The sequence below is a fragment of the Liolophura sinensis genome, chromosome 12 (genome assembly GCF_032854445.1).
Source record: "Liolophura sinensis isolate JHLJ2023 chromosome 12, CUHK_Ljap_v2, whole genome shotgun sequence".
In the NCBI taxonomy this organism is placed as follows: Eukaryota; Metazoa; Mollusca; class Polyplacophora; order Chitonida; family Chitonidae; genus Liolophura; species Liolophura sinensis.
In genome coordinates this window covers 17,122,914-17,143,892 of record NC_088306.1, presented here as the reverse complement: position 1 = coordinate 17,143,892, position 20,979 = coordinate 17,122,914, and the positions used below count along the sequence as shown (strand labels likewise).

General features: G+C 38.4%; 1 protein-coding gene across 2 annotated transcripts; it reads left to right on the top strand.

The window, feature by feature from the left end:
- Positions 1 to 2,315: 2,315 nt before the first annotated feature.
- LOC135479896 (eukaryotic initiation factor 4A-I-like) lies at positions 2,316 to 11,237 on the top strand. 2 transcript variants are annotated; one of them, XM_064759802.1, is made up of 10 exons: positions 2,316 to 2,549; positions 6,048 to 6,129; positions 6,506 to 6,638; positions 7,275 to 7,414; positions 7,748 to 7,913; positions 8,256 to 8,365; positions 8,873 to 9,016; positions 9,365 to 9,502; positions 9,733 to 9,902; positions 10,254 to 11,237. In XM_064759802.1, the coding sequence occupies exons 1-10, from the start codon at positions 2,356 to 2,358 to the stop codon at positions 10,396 to 10,398; spliced, it is 1,422 nt and encodes a 473-aa protein (XP_064615872.1). In that variant the 5' UTR covers positions 2,316 to 2,355; the 3' UTR covers positions 10,399 to 11,237. The 2 variants fall into 2 exon arrangements, with proteins under 2 accessions (XP_064615872.1, XP_064615873.1); XM_064759803.1 differs by lacking the exon at positions 2,316 to 2,549 and adding an exon at positions 4,551 to 4,610.
- Positions 11,238 to 20,979: the final 9,742 nt, after the last annotated feature.

The window sequence follows — 20,979 nt, the reverse complement described above, 5'->3', positions numbered from 1 at the left end:
ACTAGCCCATCAGCGAATGTCCACTATTCAATGCTCATTGGTGGCACTGGTCTTGAAACCCCTATTGATACTCTTGTAGGTCAAAAAGTATATATGATAGCTTTATTGAGCTAGGGGAAGCATTTGACATACAGCGTAGTTTGGCATTATGATTTGTTGTACTTTTTCAATAAATCAACGCTAAAACAAAGTTTCTGACAATATTTAAAATATTATCACATCTATGGATAGCAATTACATCCTCTGTGTTCGACTGAAGAATGCGGTCGTTGTGAATTCAAGTCCAGCTCATGCTGGCTTCCTCTCCGGTCGTACGTAAGAAGGTCTGTCCACAACCTACTGGTGGTTGGGGGTTTTCCTCGGGCTCTGCCCAGTTTACCATAGCTCCTACCATAATACTACCCTTCGTCCTATACGTCAAATATTCAGGAGTACGGCTTAAAACACCAATCAAATAAATAAATATGTAAAGTGTCAAAGAGTATTACATGGTAACTCGACATCGTTCAATATCTTTATGTATGATATTCCTGATATATTCAGTGACGAATGTGACATAGTTGCTCTGTAGAATTTTTGTCCTCCACTGTTGATTGCATGCTGGAGATCTTGTCATTACTAGTTCACCTTCAAAAGTTCTGATGATGCACGGTCCAATATTAACAATTATTGTAACAAATGGAAACTAGGGTTTATTTTTTGTAAAACTAATGTCATGTGTTTTCCGAAATCGGGTCTATATATTCTTGCTTTAATGTTTAGATTGGAAATAATACCAATTATTGTACCACAATATTTATATCTCGGTATCTTATTTTCCTCCACTGGTAAGTGGTATATGGAAACGTGGGAAATGGTAAACAACAGGCCTTAGAAACACTATGATTTATTTATTTATTTATTTATTTAATTGGTGTTTTACGCAATGCTCAAGAATATTTCACTCATACGTCGGCGGCCATCATTATAGTTGGAGGAAACCTCGCAGAGCCCCATGGGAAACTCACAACCTGGTTGCTGCCATATCTTTCCACGTACGACGGGAGAGAAAGACAGCATGAGAACTCACAGCGACGGCATTGGTGAGAGGCTCCTGTGTCAATGTGCCAGGTTGGCATGCTAACCCCCTCGGCCACCTCCTGCCCAAAAATCTATGAAGTGATGCAATTCATTTGAAATATCATCCAAAAAGACCTTGAATTGTGTAAGGCTCAAACTATTTCTCTGTAGTACACATCGACTCGATACCAGTTCGTAACGCCATTCTTCAGTTCAATCCAAAGGTTATAATCGCTATACACAGATTTCATAATTTTAGGGCATATCAATTTAGCCATTTACTTTTGACTTCAACAATTCAAACAAAAAACCATTGTTCCAAACTGTGTTAATAAACCAAGCATAGGCCTACAAAGTTTTGTTTTCACTTATATACGGTACTGTGATGGTCCTTTCGAAATCCACACAGTGACCTGTCTTAGGTGCCAAGATTTTTGACGCTTAAATCTGCATATACTGTATAATTACAAAATTTGGGGGGGGGGGGTGATAAAAGTGATACGATCGGGAAGACCCAGGATCAAATCCGCGTCTATTCATACCACAGACTTTAAAAAATGGTTCTTCTTGTTGCCTCGATTGGCGCTCAGCACCGACAGCTTGGAGCAAGGAAACGGGACAGGTTGTCTCACTGTCAGTATAATGAGACTGGATGGTATGCCATGCATTATGTCTTCGACATGATACTTCAGTGGCGGCAGCACTTTGGCGACATGGACTCGCTCTTCCACAAGAATATTTAAATACGATGTTAAACCCCAAGCATATAAATCTACATACACAGGGTCTACATATAAAATAAAGCAACCAGAATACTTGCATAAAAGTAAGAAAACCCGCGACCATCTGCAAAAGGGTCTACTGTTCTTGTTTTACCCTTTAACTTCAATTTGTATTGTGTTAATTCGTACCAATAAAAGAATTTGAATTTGTGCGTATAGGCTTACATATGCCTATTGTGCTATATTGGGCTCGTGTGGCGCGTAAGCATTATAAATATACTTTAGGCCTACCCCACGCTTAATATTAATACCTGGTTATCGATTATCTAACAGGTATTTCGACACACCTTAACTTTGTTAACGTTTGTGATTTCGACATAACCTTTAGCTCCAGCCTATCACAGGCCAACTTCACTGGTGTGAACACGTGAGAATATCGTGTGCAAACAGGTCACATATAAACAGGCTGCCCCCTTAATCCATATAGCTTATTACACAGATCACATCTGCGTCAACAACAAAATCCATTTTTCTACGGCATCCAAACTTTTGGATCATTTGTTAATTTCTTTCCATGAGCTACTCAAGAATCGACCAGAGCCCAGAGGAATCCAGGTCTCGCGGTTATCACTCCAACGGTGAGACTGACGGGCCACGTGCGGACTACTTCACGGGCGAACGAACTGACTCGAGAAAGGGAGGTAACTTCCGGGAGAGTTACGCCAATGGAGACTTCGACGAGAATGAGAAGCTCTATGATGGAAAAAGGTATGATATATTAACTTGTATTATTTAAATTTATTTGGAAATAGTAGTTTTGATCTCAGATAATAACTGAACATTTGGTTATATTATTAGTCAGTCTGAAAAAGTGGGAAAGAAGGTAAAATGAAAAAGGATCGTTTATGTAAACTGTGATTGATGGAATCGAACTAGTGCCTTTATACTCTTAATTGTAGGAGTACGACTATATGTGTGGCATTATAAGCAGACCGAGGATTTTATATTTTATATTATGGAGAAGACAATTTTTTCCCCTGTAATATAGGTAGATACATTTTTGTTGTAGAGCTACCTTTATCATGTACATGAACACTGTTCATCATCTGTATAGCTGATTCCTAAATGAATGACGTCGTTTACTGAAATGTGCAAAATGCCGTTTGCCTGCTGACTGCACGCGTGTAGTTCCTTGCGTTTAAACAAGTGATAAAGTAATGTATTTTTAATTTTTGATTTACTTGAATGGTATTTTACGCCGTACTCAAAAGCATTTCACTTATACGACGGCGGTGGAAACCGGGCTCTAGCCGAGGGGAAACCCACGACCATCCGCAGGTTGCAGGCAGACCTTTTACGTACGGAGAGGAAGCCAGCATGAGCTGGACTTGATCTCACAGCGAACGCATTGAGGCCCCTTAAAATAATGTAAAAGAAAGAAAAACAAATAAATTACTTTAAAAGCAAAAAATTGACTTAATTTGGTGTAAAGTGAAAGCCTTATCGTGTACACCCTCTAATAGGCCTATAACTAATAAATCAGACATACACTTGTGCAGTCCTATATTATATGCGCATGTCCAAAGGATTTCGCAAGCACGTGCAAGCGCCTGACTGATATTTCACAATCTTCTACATTCGAAGAATACGGAATAAAGGTTATGGCAGTATGGAACACACTATACTCACATACACGTACATAGGTATCAAAAAAAAAAAAAAAAATCACCGCTGCCTAAATTTACGTTTAAATAGTACGCCTAAACCTACGAACGTTTAAATTGGCCTAGGCCCTATATGCAATTATGCAATTTGATTTTCGGTGAAATTCATGAAAATGGCCTGTGGAATATAGAAGACAGCGACTCGATGTTAGGCTAATAAAAACAATTTGTAAATGAATCAGGAAGCTGATTAATTAGCTTACTAAGTTTAATATAAGTATATTTGAGCAGATTAATAAATCTCAGAAGTATACATGCATGCTTGCATGTTAGTTGAACTTCCTGTGTTTGTCTCTTATTTCATGGATTTTAATTATTTACCAATAAAAAGTAATCCAATTATTGTTGTCATGATGAATACCGGTATCGGCTTTTTTTTTACGCCACATGGTTAGGCCTATATGCCTATTTATATTGGCACACGTTACGTGTTCATAGCCCCACAGATAGTGTAAAAAATATATTTGATATCTCTGCACTCTTTGACAGAGAGAGATGAAATTGTGTAAGTCCTGATAGAGCGCGTGGGCGAGTCAAGTTTTTACATGCGCCTATGTAGGCCTGCGCTCTCTAAGTTCATTTTATTAAATGACAAAACTTTATCACTAAAATATATATTTTAATTGTCTTCTTCGTTCTGTATTATCAGAAAGCTTTCACGTGTTAATTGTACATTCCGCGAAATTTTCATTTTGTAATTTACAATGTCTACATCCTTAAAATAACAAGTATGCAAATTTCTCGAAACATGATTTAGAGTCACTCCCTGCACTCAACATCTCTGACGTCACGAGTGTGAGTAAAAGGTCTATGTGTAGTATATTTCCTGCCGCGGCATAAAAGAACACTAGCGTGATTAATCCATAAATAAAATCAGTAAGACATTTTTTGGATTAACAGCAGAAAACTGTTAGACCGAAAAGAAGTTTTATATGTAACTTTTCCTCCTGGGGTGAGAGTACGCCCACTACAGAGAAGAGAATAGTTGTGTATTCCTGCGCACATGCTGTCAGTTCCGCTGAGTAATCCGGTTGACCCGACACTCAGTCTTTTCTTCGCGGTTAACTTACGTGAATATGTCATACAATTCTGCAGATGATCAAAGGTAAGAAAATAGCGATGAATAGGGCAAATATCGAGCCGGTTTTGGTTTTAATGTGTCCATTAACTATTTTTCTACTCAATTTGACTCTTCTTTGTCATAAATTTTCGTTTCTTCGTTCGTAAATGACGAAACAATGAACCTCCCACTTGGTGAGAAAATTTCGCAAGTCCGCCATGACAGTAGCACGTGTGACAACCATATGCCCTAGCGTTGGAAAATTTCCCCAGAGTTACATTTTATGGTTTCTATCATGCTAAGATCTCGTACTTAGGAGACGAAATTTAACATATAATAAGAAAATGTGCGATTTTGTGGATGGAAGTATATTTTAGTTAGGAGAATACGGCTTTCTTCATTCCCTTCATCTCTATTATTTTCCTGTTCCGTCGCGGCCATTTCTTTTATACGTCGTTTCTTTGAAATCGGTAATCAAGGGCTTTTGTTGTGATCGGATAGACTTGAAACGGAATTTTGACAATCCCACCTCAAAAAATATATGGACATGGAATTCCTCAAGAAATTGAAAGGGGTTTAGAGAGGGTTATCACCAAGGAATAGTTCAGAGATAATGGTGCACGAGACGCCGTCAGGTATCTCAGACAAAAGACTCGCATCTGTTTTACGTTAACAACACGGCCACTTTGCTCGACTCAGTGTTCACAGCAGGCCATTTACACTATGTTACGGTTCTTACACATACACATATTACAGGCATGAAGTCAGTTGGCTGAGAATGGGATGAGGAAAGTTACGTTTATTCTTAATTTATTAACACAGTGTCTCCAGCTGCCAAAATCCAAAAGTTGAATCCCATTCCATGAAACCTTCCACTGAAGTTTTCTAAATTCATTGTTATGGATGGACATTTTATGAAAATGTTTGCAACTAAGACTTAGTTTTAGTAGCATAAAGTTCCAGTCCAATGTGTGTACTAGGGTGTGGATTTCATTGACTTAATGGTTTCAGAATAACCTAGCCGACTGAACTGACTGATCCATGGTACATACTCCCTTATAACACAGGCCACACAGGAAATAAGCTTGTGAACAAGAACAAAAGATAAAATAGTAGTTTTCCAATGTTAAGCTGTAAGCGATAGAGAATAACATAGTACAAACCAACATACTTTCAATTAAGACTATTTTGCATAACTATCAAGAAATTAAATTCAAGAGAACGTTTTTTCCATTATTGCTTAGTCCTATGTTAATTTTCCCTGAGCTGCAGATCCTGCAGAGGGAGGCAAATGCAACAGCCGAAACCCAACAGCCATCTTTTTGTCTTTATAAATCAGTGTGCAGGAGTTTGATGGCTATATACTGTGTTATGAGATGTGTATTTACTTGCACAGTGCAATGGAAAACAAACTTTTCACTAGAATCATGAATTTGTTATTAATTTAATATCACTTTGTGCCAAATGTAATTTTGTTGCCAGGCCTCAAGATGGGGGGCAGACTTACGATGGGTACGGGTACCAGGGATCAGATCCAGCTGGGGCAGGATCTGATGTTATCGAGGTATGAACACTTCTCTTTAAGCGTGCATGTACTGAAACCACTATCTTATAGTAAAGTGCAATAGCAATGCCCATACTTTATATGGTGCTTATTTTGATATGTCTGAAGGTTATGTTGCCTCATGTTGAAGGTTTTTATGAAGAACAAGAAGCGATCTGCAAGACATTGTCATACTGTAGTTCCTGTGGCTGCCTGTTTTTGGTATTTTGCTATTGAACCCAGTAGTATACTGTATCATGCTATAATTGTATTCTGTTCAGCATACTCAGTGTTTTACTTAGACATACTTGAAACTGTACAGTTTAGTGTTCATGTTAATCATTTGTCATATGCGTTTGTGTAAATTCTAATACACAAAATGATTTTCACTCCACAGACCGACACAGACGAGGTCATTGACAAATTTGATGACATGAACCTAAGAGAAGATCTCTTAAGAGGAATTTATGCCTATGGTTTTGAGAAACCTTCTGCTATTCAGCAACGTGCTATTGCCCCCTGCACCAAAGGTAAATCCCTACAAGTCTGCATTGGCTGTTAATCAAATAAAGACATTTGAACGGAAAAGCAAACCGCAGTTAGATGAATTCAGTTGTTTGGCTGTGGAGGAATCGTCCTGAATGCCTTGACTGGGACTGATTGGTGAAGTGATTTTAATTGTTTTTCGGAATTCTTTATAATTCTTAGTTCATTAGCGTGAGAGATCTAAAATTGTATCAGGCTTGTTTAAACATAATTTTGACAGAATCTGCTAAAAAAAAAACAAAAAAAACCACATCTCAAATTTTGAACTGAGGCAAAGTTGTCCATGTGGAATTTACCCATGGTTTGTGGAAACTCGTCAGAAGTAGCATGTTTCTTGTCGTGAGCTCTTAGAGTAGAAAGGCCAGTGTTAATTTGCTTGGGTGTGCTTACTCAATAAAGCCTTGCATCTGCCCCTGAGCAGTCTGGATAAGTGGTTGATTCCAGGCATCTGTCACTGAGCAGTAAGGATAAGTGCTTTATTCTAGTCCTCAGGTTAATCTGTGGCTGTCAGATACAAGGCAAAAGGGCAGTCTTCTCACCACCTATAAACCTGATAGCTGTCATGTGTAAAATGTATTTGAATATGTCATGAAACCCTAACCCTGAATTTGTGTGTACAGGTCAGGATGTCATTGCCCAGGCTCAGTCTGGCACTGGGAAGACTGCCACCTTCTCTATAGCCATCCTACAGCAGCTAGATGTGGACCTTAAGGAATGCCAGGCTCTGGTGCTAGCCCCCACCAGAGAGTTGGCACAGCAGGTAAGCTGCCTCGGGGAAAACTGTCGTTTAGAAACTTACAGCAACACTCAAGCTATACTCTATTAGTTCACATTAAGGCTGGAGTGTGATATTTTCTTAATGGAATAAAAAAAAGTCTGGTCAGCTGTAATGTCACCCTGGCATAATTTAGAGCTACACATAGATCAGTTTTAATTCTGCTGAGTTTCTGATTCTACTGATAAAGTTTCAAATGAGTTATGAATATGTAAAATTTCAAGTAAGCTCTTGATATCATAAATCTAAGTTGTTGATAATTGGTTCCTTACCAGGGGACACAGAATAATTGCAGCGCATAATGATTCCTCTTTTCAGATTAAGAAAGTTGTGATTGCCCTTGGGGACTACATGGGCGCCCAGTGCCACGCCTGTATTGGGGGCACAAACATTAAGGAGGACATCCACAAGCTGCAGCAGGGTGTCCACGTGGTGGTGGGAACGCCAGGCCGCGTACATGACATGATCCAGAGGAAAGTCCTCGGTGAGTCTCGCAACACAGTCTAAGCTCTGCTGTGACAAACAGCAGATTAAGAATGGGCTCTTGCCTTTCAATTGTTTTAGACCACTTCTCCATTATGGTGCGCATGTTAGCATATCGTACAAGGGATTGTTATGTCTGTAATGTGCCAAAGGTAGGTGACACTCCTGTTTCATCCACCCATGAAATTGACCTCAGTTGTTATGTTCTTGATGATAGCATCAATCAAATCATATAAATAAAAAACAAAGGCATTTAGTTGGGCAAAGTTCATACTAAACATGAACATTTTTTCAGGACATTAACAAATTCCCAATAATTAACTAATTATGCCTTGTGTTTCAGGCACTCAGCACATCAAGATTTTTGTTCTCGATGAGGCTGATGAGATGTTGTCCAGAGGATTCAAGGATCAGATCTATGATGTCTTCAGATTTATGCCTCAGAGCATTCAGGTTAGCAATTAAAATGTCTTCAGATTTATGCTTCAGAGCATTCAGGTTAGCAATTAAAATGTCTTCAGATTTATGCCTCAGAGCATTCAGGTTAGCAATTAAAATTCACCTTTCAAACTTATCGTCGTAGAGTTGGTGGCAACTGTCAATTCATCACTAACCTAATTCATAAATCTAATAAATAAGTACATGATTTGCCCAACCACGTAATGAATTGTTCAGGAAGAGGGTAAGCCCTGCCATCTTCAGTTATGGTATACCGTAAAAACACAAAGATTTATGATTTGGCGTAATTTTGATCTACAAAATTTGATGAGTTAAGATATGTAAAGCTAGAAACATGTGAGAAAGTAATAATATCTCCATTGTTTTTAAAAAAAAAAAGTATTTTTGTTCCAGAGTGAAATCTAACTAGTTTTTGATTTAAATGTATGTGTATAACTGTGTCAAAGTGGCATGTTTGATTGTCTCTCCTGATTGTGATCAATTTCCTGTTGTGTTGCTCAGGTGATCCTGCTGTCGGCTACCATGCCTGTGGATGTACTCGAGGTCACCAAGAGGTTCATGAGAGAACCCAAGCGAATCCTTGTCAAGAAGGAAGAGCTGACTTTGGAGGGTATCAAACAGTTCTACGTACAGGTGGAGAAAGAGGTCAGTGGGCTTTGCGCTATGCTACACCTAGAACTGACGATACATTAATATTTCATGTGACTTGCTCTTCCCCATGCAGCTGTTTGGAGGGTGAAAAACTAGAAGAAAAAAAGAGTGTGTGTGTTTTATGCAGTTTAGAAGACCGGTTCCAATTACAAACTAATACCATATGGTAACCTCTGAAAAATACTTGGCCAAATTGGAACTGATCATTAGGTTAAGTTTTAATAATGTGTACACACATACACGTGCAAGACCCTCTTATCCTGTAAACAAGGTAGTACAATTTCTCAAAACCTCCAGCAACCATTTGAAAAACTTTGTTTTGTTTTTTTTTTTCTTGCTCAGGAATGGAAACTGGAGACTCTCTGTGACTTGTACGAGACTCTCACCATCACACAGGCCGTGATTTTCCTTAACACTCGTAGAAAAGTCGACTGGCTCTTGGAGAAAATGCAGGCTCGTGATTTCACCGTGTCTGCTATGGTAAGCTCTAGCCCTGGTGTGAGGAGCTCATCCTTGAGATAAAGTTTTTAGATTCACGTGTCCGTCCTGGAAAAAAAAAAAATAGAAGTTTTAGTTCCAGCATAAGTGGTAATTTAAATTTAAAGGTGGATGTACTTAATTCTGATGATTTTTTGAGTCAAATCTTGACCTTGCTAAATCACCTTGTCTCCATATTAACAGTAGCCTCTCTTGTTTTTCTTCCTATGCAGCACGGCGACATGGATCAGAAGGAACGTGATGTGATTATGCGAGAGTTCCGCTCCGGCTCTAGTCGTGTCCTCATCACTACTGACCTGCTAGCTCGGGGGATTGATGTCCAGCAAGTGTCGCTGGTCATCAACTATGACTTACCCACCAACAGGGAAAACTACATCCACAGGTGAGTCTTGAGGATTAACTATTCTCAATGGTAAAGGAGTGCTTTACTGTTTGTAAAGCTTTAGTCCTAAATATTTTGGTGAGTATTTCTAGTCAAGAACTAGAATATATCTCTCCATTTTTACAGTTCCAGTAATACCCCAAATATGTGACAAATTGCACCTGTAAAGTTTAACTTGAGACATTTCATAACGCTTGGAGTTTTCATATAAATCATAAAATGCCTCACCCCCCAAACCCGGCACCCCCCCACCCCCCGTAGTAACAGCAGTCCTCAAATCTATTGTGGATTTTAAGGTAAATGAAGTCGCTTCATTGCATGAAACTCAGTTCTTTTGGTGGTGTGTTTCAGAATTGGCCGTGGCGGTCGATTTGGCCGTAAAGGCGTGGCGGTGAACTTCGTCACTCAGGATGACATCCGTACTCTACACGATATTGAACAGTTTTATAACACTGCTATTGAGGAGATGCCCATGAATGTTGCCGATCTTATATAGACGACCCGAGATATTGCGATTTCATTTCCGACGCTCCCTAGCATCTGCCGCAGATTCACAGGATACCAGGCGATTTTGAAGCAGCGATTTCTTCCCGGTTTTCTGACCTGCCTTGTTCCATGTGAATTCCGATGTGACACGAGTGTGAATGACTCGCAGTACTAAAGGTCCACGAGAGATTGGCCTGAACTTTGACCCTGCTGGGTCTGAACTTAAAAAAAAAAAAGAGGTCACGAGACATCTTTATATATTGTGCATTATTTGTCAGATTTGTTGCTGTAGTGAAGACTTCTGTGGTGTTCGTTGGAGGAGGGGAGCATTTTGCGGACGCATGTTGTAGTGCCAAAGACGGGAGTACACAGTTCCAATGAACTCTGACCTTTCACTGCTACAGTGCTAAAGGGAATCCCTCTCAGTTAGTGAGCAGGAGGCGCTAACGAAAACCACTGTGTTGTATGTCTGTATTTACTAATTGTCTATTTCTCAATACCTAACAGGTTTAACTTTTAATGTAAATGTACATCTGGTTTTGAGGTCTATCGAGAGCACAGCTTTTACTTCTTGAAAAAAAAAACTATTTGTAGTCGCAATTAACTCATTATTATCCAGCCCTTCTCATTATTGTATAAATTAAACAACTTGCCGTGGGTTGGCATGGAGCGTGTTAAAGCTCCCCTGGTGTCGCGCGTGCTGCGTTGCACATGCGGAGGTGCCTCTTCTGGCATGGCCACCCGGACTGTAAAGACTTTGTATTTGTTGTTGATACTCAGCTTGGAGGCTCACATTTCATGTGAAGTACAACAAAGTCCTAGGTGTATTAAAAAATTATTTAACTTTAACAGCTGTTGTCTGCCTGAATTTCTGAAAGACTGCATGTCCACTGTTTTTATAGTGCTACAATTACGATTTGCTGAAGGACGCAATTAAAAATTATGCAAGAGTTTTTGGCAACATGAAAGTTGATTGCAACAAAAGGTGTGGCGTAAGACAACTTTAAAAACTGAGGTATTGTTGTATAAACATGAACTTAAAATATTAAACTGCTGACTTTGAGTGCACAATTGTCAAAAGTTGTGCCGTGACTGCTGAAGTGGTCTTGACTACTGTCAGTAGAGGAATGATTTCCTTCAACCCTGTGACTGAGCGAGGGAGGGGACTGTATCCAAGTAGTTATAGTCCTGACCTTTGTCTTAAGGTGCAAGGCAAGGAATTCGCATATTCAAGAGCTCTCTACATAGGTTTAACCAGGGGGTGTCTCAGACACTATTCTGACAGAATTGACATTTGAACATTTTGGGAGAGATAATGAAAGGAGAATAGTGGAAATGAGTTGTCACTGTTCGTGGGAGTGACGCCAAGTGATTGACTATGCTTGCATAGCTTTTTATGGTGTCTCTTACCCACTGAAGACAACTTGTCTTCCAACAATATGGTGTGCTTATTTATAAGGTTGGTGCTTTACCCTGGGCACTCCAGTTTCCTCCACCCATAAAATCGACTGCTACTGTGCAAATGGAAAATTCTCAAGTGTAATGTGATCAATCAAACCTAAAGGTGAAGTTTTTGAAATAGAGAACAATCCAATATCTGGTTCAAATGCAAACATTCTCATATTGCCCAGGAAGATGGATGAACTTGAAACGAAATGTTGAATGCAAGCCTGGAAATAACTTAAGTTGTGCAGGTCTTAATGGCAAATTATCCATCTGTTCACATTATTAAGTTACAATGTTATTCACTTAGCAGTTTTGTCCTGTAGCAGTTGGGATCCTGTCAAAATATTTGATGCAGGTTGTTGCCATTGTCCTGCTGCTTATTTCAGCTTAGGAATGAGATATGAAGATTTCTAGTCTGTTTAGTGAATGAATGATTATGGCTTAAAGCCACATCGGTTATATCTCGAAAAGACACTAGGCGGTTGAGGTTTTCGATATGGTAGTGAAAACCTCAAAAATGAAACAAATGTTTGGACATGTTTAAAATCAGATAAGAAAAAAAACAAAACAGTTAAAACTTGAAAACTGGCCTATTTTTAAAAATGGGGTATATAGAAAACTGTATGTATGTAACTTTTTGTCTATAAATATTTATGGCAATTAAAATTTATATTTTATGATACAGGCCAATGGCCCTCAAATATTTAGTGACAAATCATATATAGTTGACTATAATCTTTGCCGAACATGGGCAAAGTCTACACAGTCAACCAAGATGTCTGATGCCATGCTGGGCATCACATCCAACGCACTTGGGAGCACTGCTCTAGTCTGTTGAAGACACACCTTTGTACAGAATGTTCATTTCCTGAGTTTAGGCTGTTCACTTGCTGTCGGGTTTGTGTGGTTTCATTATGGGAATGGCAGTCAACACTCCCTGCACCACGAGAAATACACTAAAAGCAGGCTAAGAATCTCAGTACTATGCTTAGCACATTTACTATGGTGAGGTATACCGACAATGTCTTGCACTTGAAATTATTGCACGTGTTGGTTATTACAACTGCTTCACAAAACAGCTCAATGGAAGTCATTCAGTACATGGATGACTTTTTGTTGTATTTTGTATATTCAAAAATTAAAAATAAAACCGTTCTTGAGTGTGACGATGTCCATTATGGCAGTGTAAGGCCATATTCCTTGGACAGCGAATTCATTTACTCTCCACTATCAACGTTTCTGGGGGTCTTGGTGATAATAAGTGGTCAGCGGATCTTGTGGGGATGGGTTGGGCATTTTTACCAGCTGTTATTTATTTATTTGATTGGTGTTTTAAACTGTACTCACGAATATTTCATTTATACAACGGCGGCCAGTATTAAGGTGGGAGAAAATGGGGCAGAGCCCAGGGGAAACCCAAGACCATCCGCAGGTTACTGGCAGACCTTGCCACTTACGGCCGGAGAGGAAGCCAGCATGAACTGGACTTCAACTCACAGCGACAGCATTTTTGCCAGCTGTGGGAAACCAATCATTGCACTACTGTGTGTAGGTGTGTGAATCCATCATCATACCAGTGTTATTGAGATTTGGAAACTAGTCACAATGTACTCCTTTAATATGTGGTGTGGGAAACCATCCACAGGCGGTGGTGAAAATTTCATGATTCATTCAGAAATTGTTGGGAGATTTGAGGAAGTTAACTGAATTTTGAATATAATTTGGCCATTGTGAGATATCTATAACTTGCCTGCTTTCATCTTTGCACATGTATGGTAATGTGTTGTGGGAAAAACATCTGAATGTACTGTAGCGTGGGTACACCAGTCACACAGTACTGGTACTGTAATGATGTGTGGGAAACCAGCCACAGTGTATTTTGTAATGAAGCGTGGGAAACCAGTATACAATATATATATTGTATACTGGTTAGATATGTTAATCATGTGTGGATGAAATCAAACACCTTCTGGCTGGAAGCATACATTATAACAAGGCTGCCAGGGGTAGATATAAAAACCACTCAGTATATTTTTAGCCATATGATCCCAGTTAGGCGTCGAGTGGATGTCAAAACGCAAGTCAGACTATCCCAGCAAGAACAAAACAAGAACTAAAATGAACAACATCACCAAGTGCATACAAATGTTTAATGAACAATGGAAAAATTACATCCAATGTAAAATAGATTTTATCGTTGAAAAAACTCCATGGAAAGTCAAGAGGATCACATTAAGGAGCGGGTAAAACCTGGAGAAGGGAACAGTTTTTGTTCATCATCCTGCTTGAGATGGCGTCCCCTCTCTTTGTGTGCAGAGATTACAAAAGTGTCACTCATTCTGCATCTCTATGGTAACACATACTGAACTATCATCTCTTGTTGACATGATTCTAACAACAACAACATACAATGAAAAGTCCTTCAGAAAAAACAGTCAATGATATATAATTGTGACAATACTTAGGTTTGAAGAAAAAGGTTTTCAATTAAGGCAAAGAGTGTTAGAAGGTCTCTTTTTTTTTTTTTTTATCTCTCCGTCTCTCCATGGCCAAATATCATTCCACACAAGACCGCCATTACGACAGACCATGAAAGACTGTGGGAGGTTTATAGTGACATAGATATCAAGTAGCCATGTAAGTAGACGGGTGTTCCCCATCAGCCAGGAACTTGTGTTTTGTTAACGGTCCAGTTACGTACCATGATACATGCAACAACAATAACTCATTTAGCTGTAACAATACTTGATTGACAGTTAGTTACAGAATCGTGATCATTTGAAAAGATAACAAAACTGTTGTAGAAATACAATGTAATATCCGCTGATGTCAAGTTTGCGTATATTCATTCATGAATACTATATATTCAGTTTTTCTGGCTAGCTCTTCACAAGCCAAAGAGCTTGTTTTCGTGCGTATTTTCCAAGGAAACTAAATCCACGGATAAGTATTTGACGCTGTTGATCTGTGATCAAGGGCAGTACCGGTATCAGTAATTATAAGGTGTGACGTGAAAATACTTAATACATGTAAATGTGCTAAACAATCAGCTTTGACTTTCCCAGCATTACTGGTATATAGAGACACTGATGTGTGGGACTTCCACTGGTTACCAGTGGGAATGCATGACAAAATACAGGACATTTAGTTTCGGAGATACAGGACCAAAATACAGGACATTTATTTTGGAGATACAGGACCAAAATATAGGACATTTATTTTGGGGATGAGAGAATCAAAATATCTTTACTCCGTGGGCAACTGTAATCAACCATAATCAACACCAGCATCACACTGTGCTACATTGTCTGCTGCAAGGTGTGAAACAAGGAGTCTCGGCTTTACAAGTAACCCAATTCCTCAACCTTTTCGCATATGAAAGAGCAACCTCCAGCGCAATTTATGCACATTTTAAAGCTGACTTTGGAGACAAAACTATATTGGTTGGATTTTCCAGTTTCAGTGCTTCACAAAAAAAAAATGTTATTTTATCAGTCTACACAGGATGCTGCTTTCAGAATATGCTTGAATAAATACCTTCCAACACGCAAAGAGGTTGAAGAATTACAGTACTTGAAACATAGAGAAAATGCAGCATATTTTACCAAATATAGAATGCAGTGAAGAACACAGGACTTCGTGGAATTCCTGTAAGTCTTATCAAATGTTTTGATTCATTGGTGCCATATCACTTTACCTTACAAAGGTGTGGCCTTTCGATTGGTATAGTTACCAGCTCTATCGGTGGGATTTTAAGTAAAAACAGCTAGACTGTTTTCTATTTAGCTATTCAATAATAAAAAAAAACAAACTTGACCATCATTACCACTAAATGTATTGGGTGAATAGTATCAATGCTGTTGAATTTCAATGTGTTTAGATGTCTGCCAAGATTCACAACATTTCTGTCCATTTTCCTCGGGTCTACCTGATTTGCATGCATCCTTTTTAATAGGTGGTTTAATTGAATTTTATCAAATATTTTACATGTTCTGAGGAGATGAAAATGTGCAAACAATCTGACAAACATGACATCTCATCAGCCACGACAACCCTTAACATGCTTCAGCTGTTGAAACAGCAGATGCATTTCAATAAAGTGTAAAAGCAACATCAACAACATCTGGTTGCTCAGAAAGCCAAGGGCCGATCGCCAACAACTGAATAAGTGGGTACAATACATTTGACCGGCAACAATTAGCTGCTGCGGCAACAGACGTAACTGCTGAGAAAACACTGAGGCAACATAGAACTGTTAAGAAACAATCTTCTGCAGACCAACAGAAAAAAGACATCAAAACCACTTGTTTTGTCAGTATGTGTGGGAAACAAAAACAACCTGCTTCACTAAAGGTACCAGACAAAGATACCACGTTGACATTGCTTCAGTGACAAAACACAACTGCCTTACGCAGTACTCTGATGGGCCCCTTACATGACAGAAAATGAAAAACAGCCATAGAACATCAGTAACTTCACAACTCTGAAGTAAAAAAAAAAAGCAGAAAAAGCTGATTACAGTGAACTGGTAAACAGGAGACAAAAAAAATCTCAAAAGCAATGAATCCTGTACAGATTACAGTTTGGAGTATCAAAATAGAGCACATATGTCTTCACGTTCACCAATCACCCCCTACCAAGTAAAATAAGCTTGCCCACTGTTGACAATCTGTGAGGTAATCACCTCACTTCAGGGGTGATAGGATCTATATTATTTAACCCTGGATACCGATGATGACATCAACGATTGAACAAGACAAAATATAGGCCTGTTCACATATATTTTGATTACATGTATCACCAATAATATTATGATCAATGCTTTATCGTCTTCTATGGGAACAGTTTTCATGAAAAATTCAGTATTGGTACAAATGTTGATCCAAAAGATATCAGTACAATTCAGAAAAAGCTCATGTACACCTTACTGAACACTAGATCAGCCCAGGAAAAATGAAACACACCTGTCACAAAGAAGCAGGTGAATGATACTTGGACCAATCACAATTTCTTAAAGATTTGAAATGAGACAGTCCACTCATGCACATCAAAACATTTCAACGAATCGCTATGTGCTTGACAAAAAGACAAAACAAAAAAAATACATGTCAAAAAAGCAACATGTGATATCACACAGAGCAGTCATTTGATTGGTTCATTGGTTGTCATGTAGTTTTGACATAACGAATTCATGAACAGTAGCAAAAATATATAAAAGCGAGTGAAAATTTGAATAGAACAGGACAGGTTTTTCATCAGGTCTCATCACGAATGGTTACATACATGTAGACATGGGAGTTTCACTGTAAACCGTTTGAGAATAAAGGGATGTGTGTCATCAATTCATGTCGCCGCTACAGATACACCCAACAGCTTCACATATCTACAGGAGGCAAAAGTGCACAATCTTAACGTATGCCATGATCATCAAGTGATACAGTTATTAAAAGTCGTTCAGGACTAGAAAATGGAGACTACTACTTGTTAGGTGTCTCCGTTCTCCATGACCTATGTTGGAATGTCATAAATATTTGCATGAGTAGTGAGAATCAATAATATCTGTAGACAGCTTTCATTAACACCAGTCCCGCTAAATGGTATTATCTCCCCTTGGCCACAAGGCGGTGTCACTTCAAAGCTAATGCATGCTGCCCTCCAGTGGAGTTGTACACCAAGGGGAGCTCAATCTATCATCTAATATAAAAATCTCTTGTAAAGCCATCAGATGTTACTAAAAAAAAAAAAAACACTATCAAATTTTATACAAATGTATCACAATGTAAACAATGTGAAAGTAAATTTGTCTGACAGAAAATTTGCCATGAAAAATACTGACCATGACAAAAAGCACCAGTCAAACTATAAATGGGACTACTGCAACATAAAATTAAGTTAAACTGATACAAATAAAGCTTTCTATTTCTACTACAATAATAAATTAAAGGAGTAACATGTTTTGATATACACACTAATCAAACATGCAAATTCCAACAAACACTTAACACTGAAAGGCAGAGTATGGCATAAGCCTCCAATATTTCTATGAAATACACGCAAAAAACCATGCCTCACCATGTATGAAAATGTCGCTGAATATAAAGTTTACAGCATAGAAGTACTTCAGTCTACATTTTACAAATTTTTTGAACCATAACGAATCTAAATGAACATATGTTGGCTCTGAAAATCAGATTGCTACATGTACAGTATGTGCATTTTATCAAGTTTTTAAGATAAATGTATAACCAAAAATACAAACCAGCAAAAATTGACAAAACCGGCATATGTGGCAAAAATGTTGTTATCTTACACCTAGGACCTAGGTTAAGTGAATGACCAATGTTCAAAGACAATGTCAAAAATTTGACTCTTATCTTACAGAGCTGCTTATTGCAGCTCAAAAAAAAACTAATTGGAAAAAAAGGAAAAAAAAGAAAAACATGAAACACAACCGCAACAGGGCTCTGTCACCATGACAACAAGAAGGACAAGCCTGAACAACATAACACTTCATATTTGCATAAATATGGATGAACAAGGGTAGAAAATTGTTAGAAAAAGTTCACCGGTTACATGTATGAAATGCAGCATTAACTTCCTTCAATTAGCATACAAAAGTGTTGAGTAGGAAAAGCACAATACACAACACATGACAGGAACAGGGAAATCACAGCAAACAACAGAAACGTTGCAACAGTTTGAGAAAAACAATACCAGGATGTACTTTAAACTTTTTCAATCTAGAAAGACTTTTTGTTATTTATTATTTATTATATCTATATATGCATTTACTTATTTATTTGATTGGTGTTTCACGCCATACTCAAGAATATTTTACTTATATGATGGCGGCCAGCATTATGGTGGGAGGAAACCGGGCATAGCCCGGGAGAAACCCACGACCATCTGCAGTGTATACATATATATCATTGTGATTTAAGGCAGAAAATTTCACTAATTCGATAGCAGTCAGTTTCAGAGAAAACCATCGCCGTGTTTACGGTATTAACAATAACGGGCAGGTTTACAAAGCAGTGAGAATTAACTGTCAAAAAGAGAGGACAACTGTTTACGTCGAACAACATAAGACGTCCCGCAAGCCAGAGACTATGTGATCTCAGTCGGTGTGGACGAAAAAATTATACCCCTAATATAACAGCATAGAAAAATGTCTATTTTTCAATCACTGTCAGCAACAATGTATTCGTTGGCTTTGTGTAACTTTCAGCTTTTTAGATGGTCTGAGTATTTCTGTAGAGCTATTAACGTGACAGTTTTTTTGTTTTTTTTTAACAACTATGGTTTACTTATGACACACTGAGGCTTAATCACGGGCTGGCCATCTTGCTTTCACCCATGGTTGGTTGATCACATGATCTCCCACATCGAGACTGTTTTACAGAATGCGGGAAAGAATACTGGAAGTTGATATAACTTCTATAACACAGTATAAATCATGAGGTCTTGCTGAATTCATGTGTATTTGTGTTGTCCGAGGAAAGCAGCTGACAATATTCACCTGAGACGACACCCTAGATAGAGACAAGAATAAAATCTGGACAATGCATTCGGGCTGTCAAACACAGAGTCAACAATAATCTGTCAAGAAAAATAAACTGCAGTTTATCAAGCATGTGCGCACCTTGATTTTCACTTAAAACACCAACTTGGCCAAGTGGTTATTTATACTGTCTAAAACATGATAGATAAGACCGAGTCAAGAGACTACCGTGCAACGACAACAACAACCGTAGAAAACCCATGTGTAGAAATGGCTGTATAAAATGTAGAGTCTTCACAAGTAAGAAAGAGCTTGTAATGTGATATTTGTTTTTCAAAATATGGTTGTACAAAATAAGCGAACATTCGAAAAAAATACATATACAACACATTCAATTTTTTTTTCAATATCTTATGAAATATTTTCAATCACTTCACTTTTTTTGTTTTTCCACATCACCCACACTCACACATCTCAACTATGAAAGAATTTCATAACATTATCAACAGACAAATAAGTTAATGAAAAAACTACACTTTGAACATACAAAAATACATACATACATACATACATACATACGTACATCAAATGCTTAAATACATATTGCCACTGGAATAACATGCAAATATTCAAACTGTCAATTGTCCAGTATCCCCATCAGGTCGTATGGGTTCACAGAACACTTATAAAGATTGATCTTACAAGAGACAAGTAAAGGTTCCCAGGTAACAAACATGTGTCAGATTACACTTAATATAAAGGAAGACAGTTTGAGAGGCAGAAAATAAGTTTTGCCATCTCAGGGGACACAACCCACAAATTGCATTCAAAAGAAGATAACTAGTCTAACAACACAGATAGACACTGGTTTTGGTTGTCATGGACACAGTAAATGAAGTACACGTATCCTTTTTTTTTTTTTTAAGATCAAAAAAATAAAAAAAAATAAAAGAATATTAATCACAAAAGCATCAAGATCAGTCAATTCTGGTAGGAAACCTCGCAAAACAAGTTTGTGGGTAATTACAGTCTGTTGGAGTTGAAAAAGGAACGCTGATCTTCCTGTTTTTTAAAATTGCCTCACAAAGAAGTGAGGTTGCAGAGATACCGAGGCCCTCAGAGACATGATGTATAATAATAGAAAAGCTGCCTCCTTACATCTTTGGTGTCTGAGACAAAAAACTTGCATTGAAACACTGGAGAGAATCAGTAAGGATTCTTGCAGCCATGAGACTTTCGGCGGTGGGATGGTTGTGGTGGTGGTGGTGTGGTCAGAATGTTTCCAAGGCTCCTCACTTGATGCATGCCCCCTCAGGGCGTTGTCTCCCTTGGGGACCTGAGATTCTGTCAGGAAAACATCAATGTTACATTTCCGCCAAGATCCAAGAAAAGGATACGCGGATTCAGGCAACCAGTTTGTAAAGTCAGGACACCAGCCTGCAGTAGCAGGAAACCAGCCACAAGACATGGGAAACTAACAACAAGCAACCAGCCTTTCTCCAGCGTAATCCCCATTCTCCAGTAGGAAAACAGCCATCCCCGAAAAAGGGCATCTAATTCTCCCAAAGAGGAGTTTAAGTCACATTGACAGCCTTATTTCAGTGTAGTTTTCTTAAAAAAAAAAAAAACTCCAAAGAAACACAC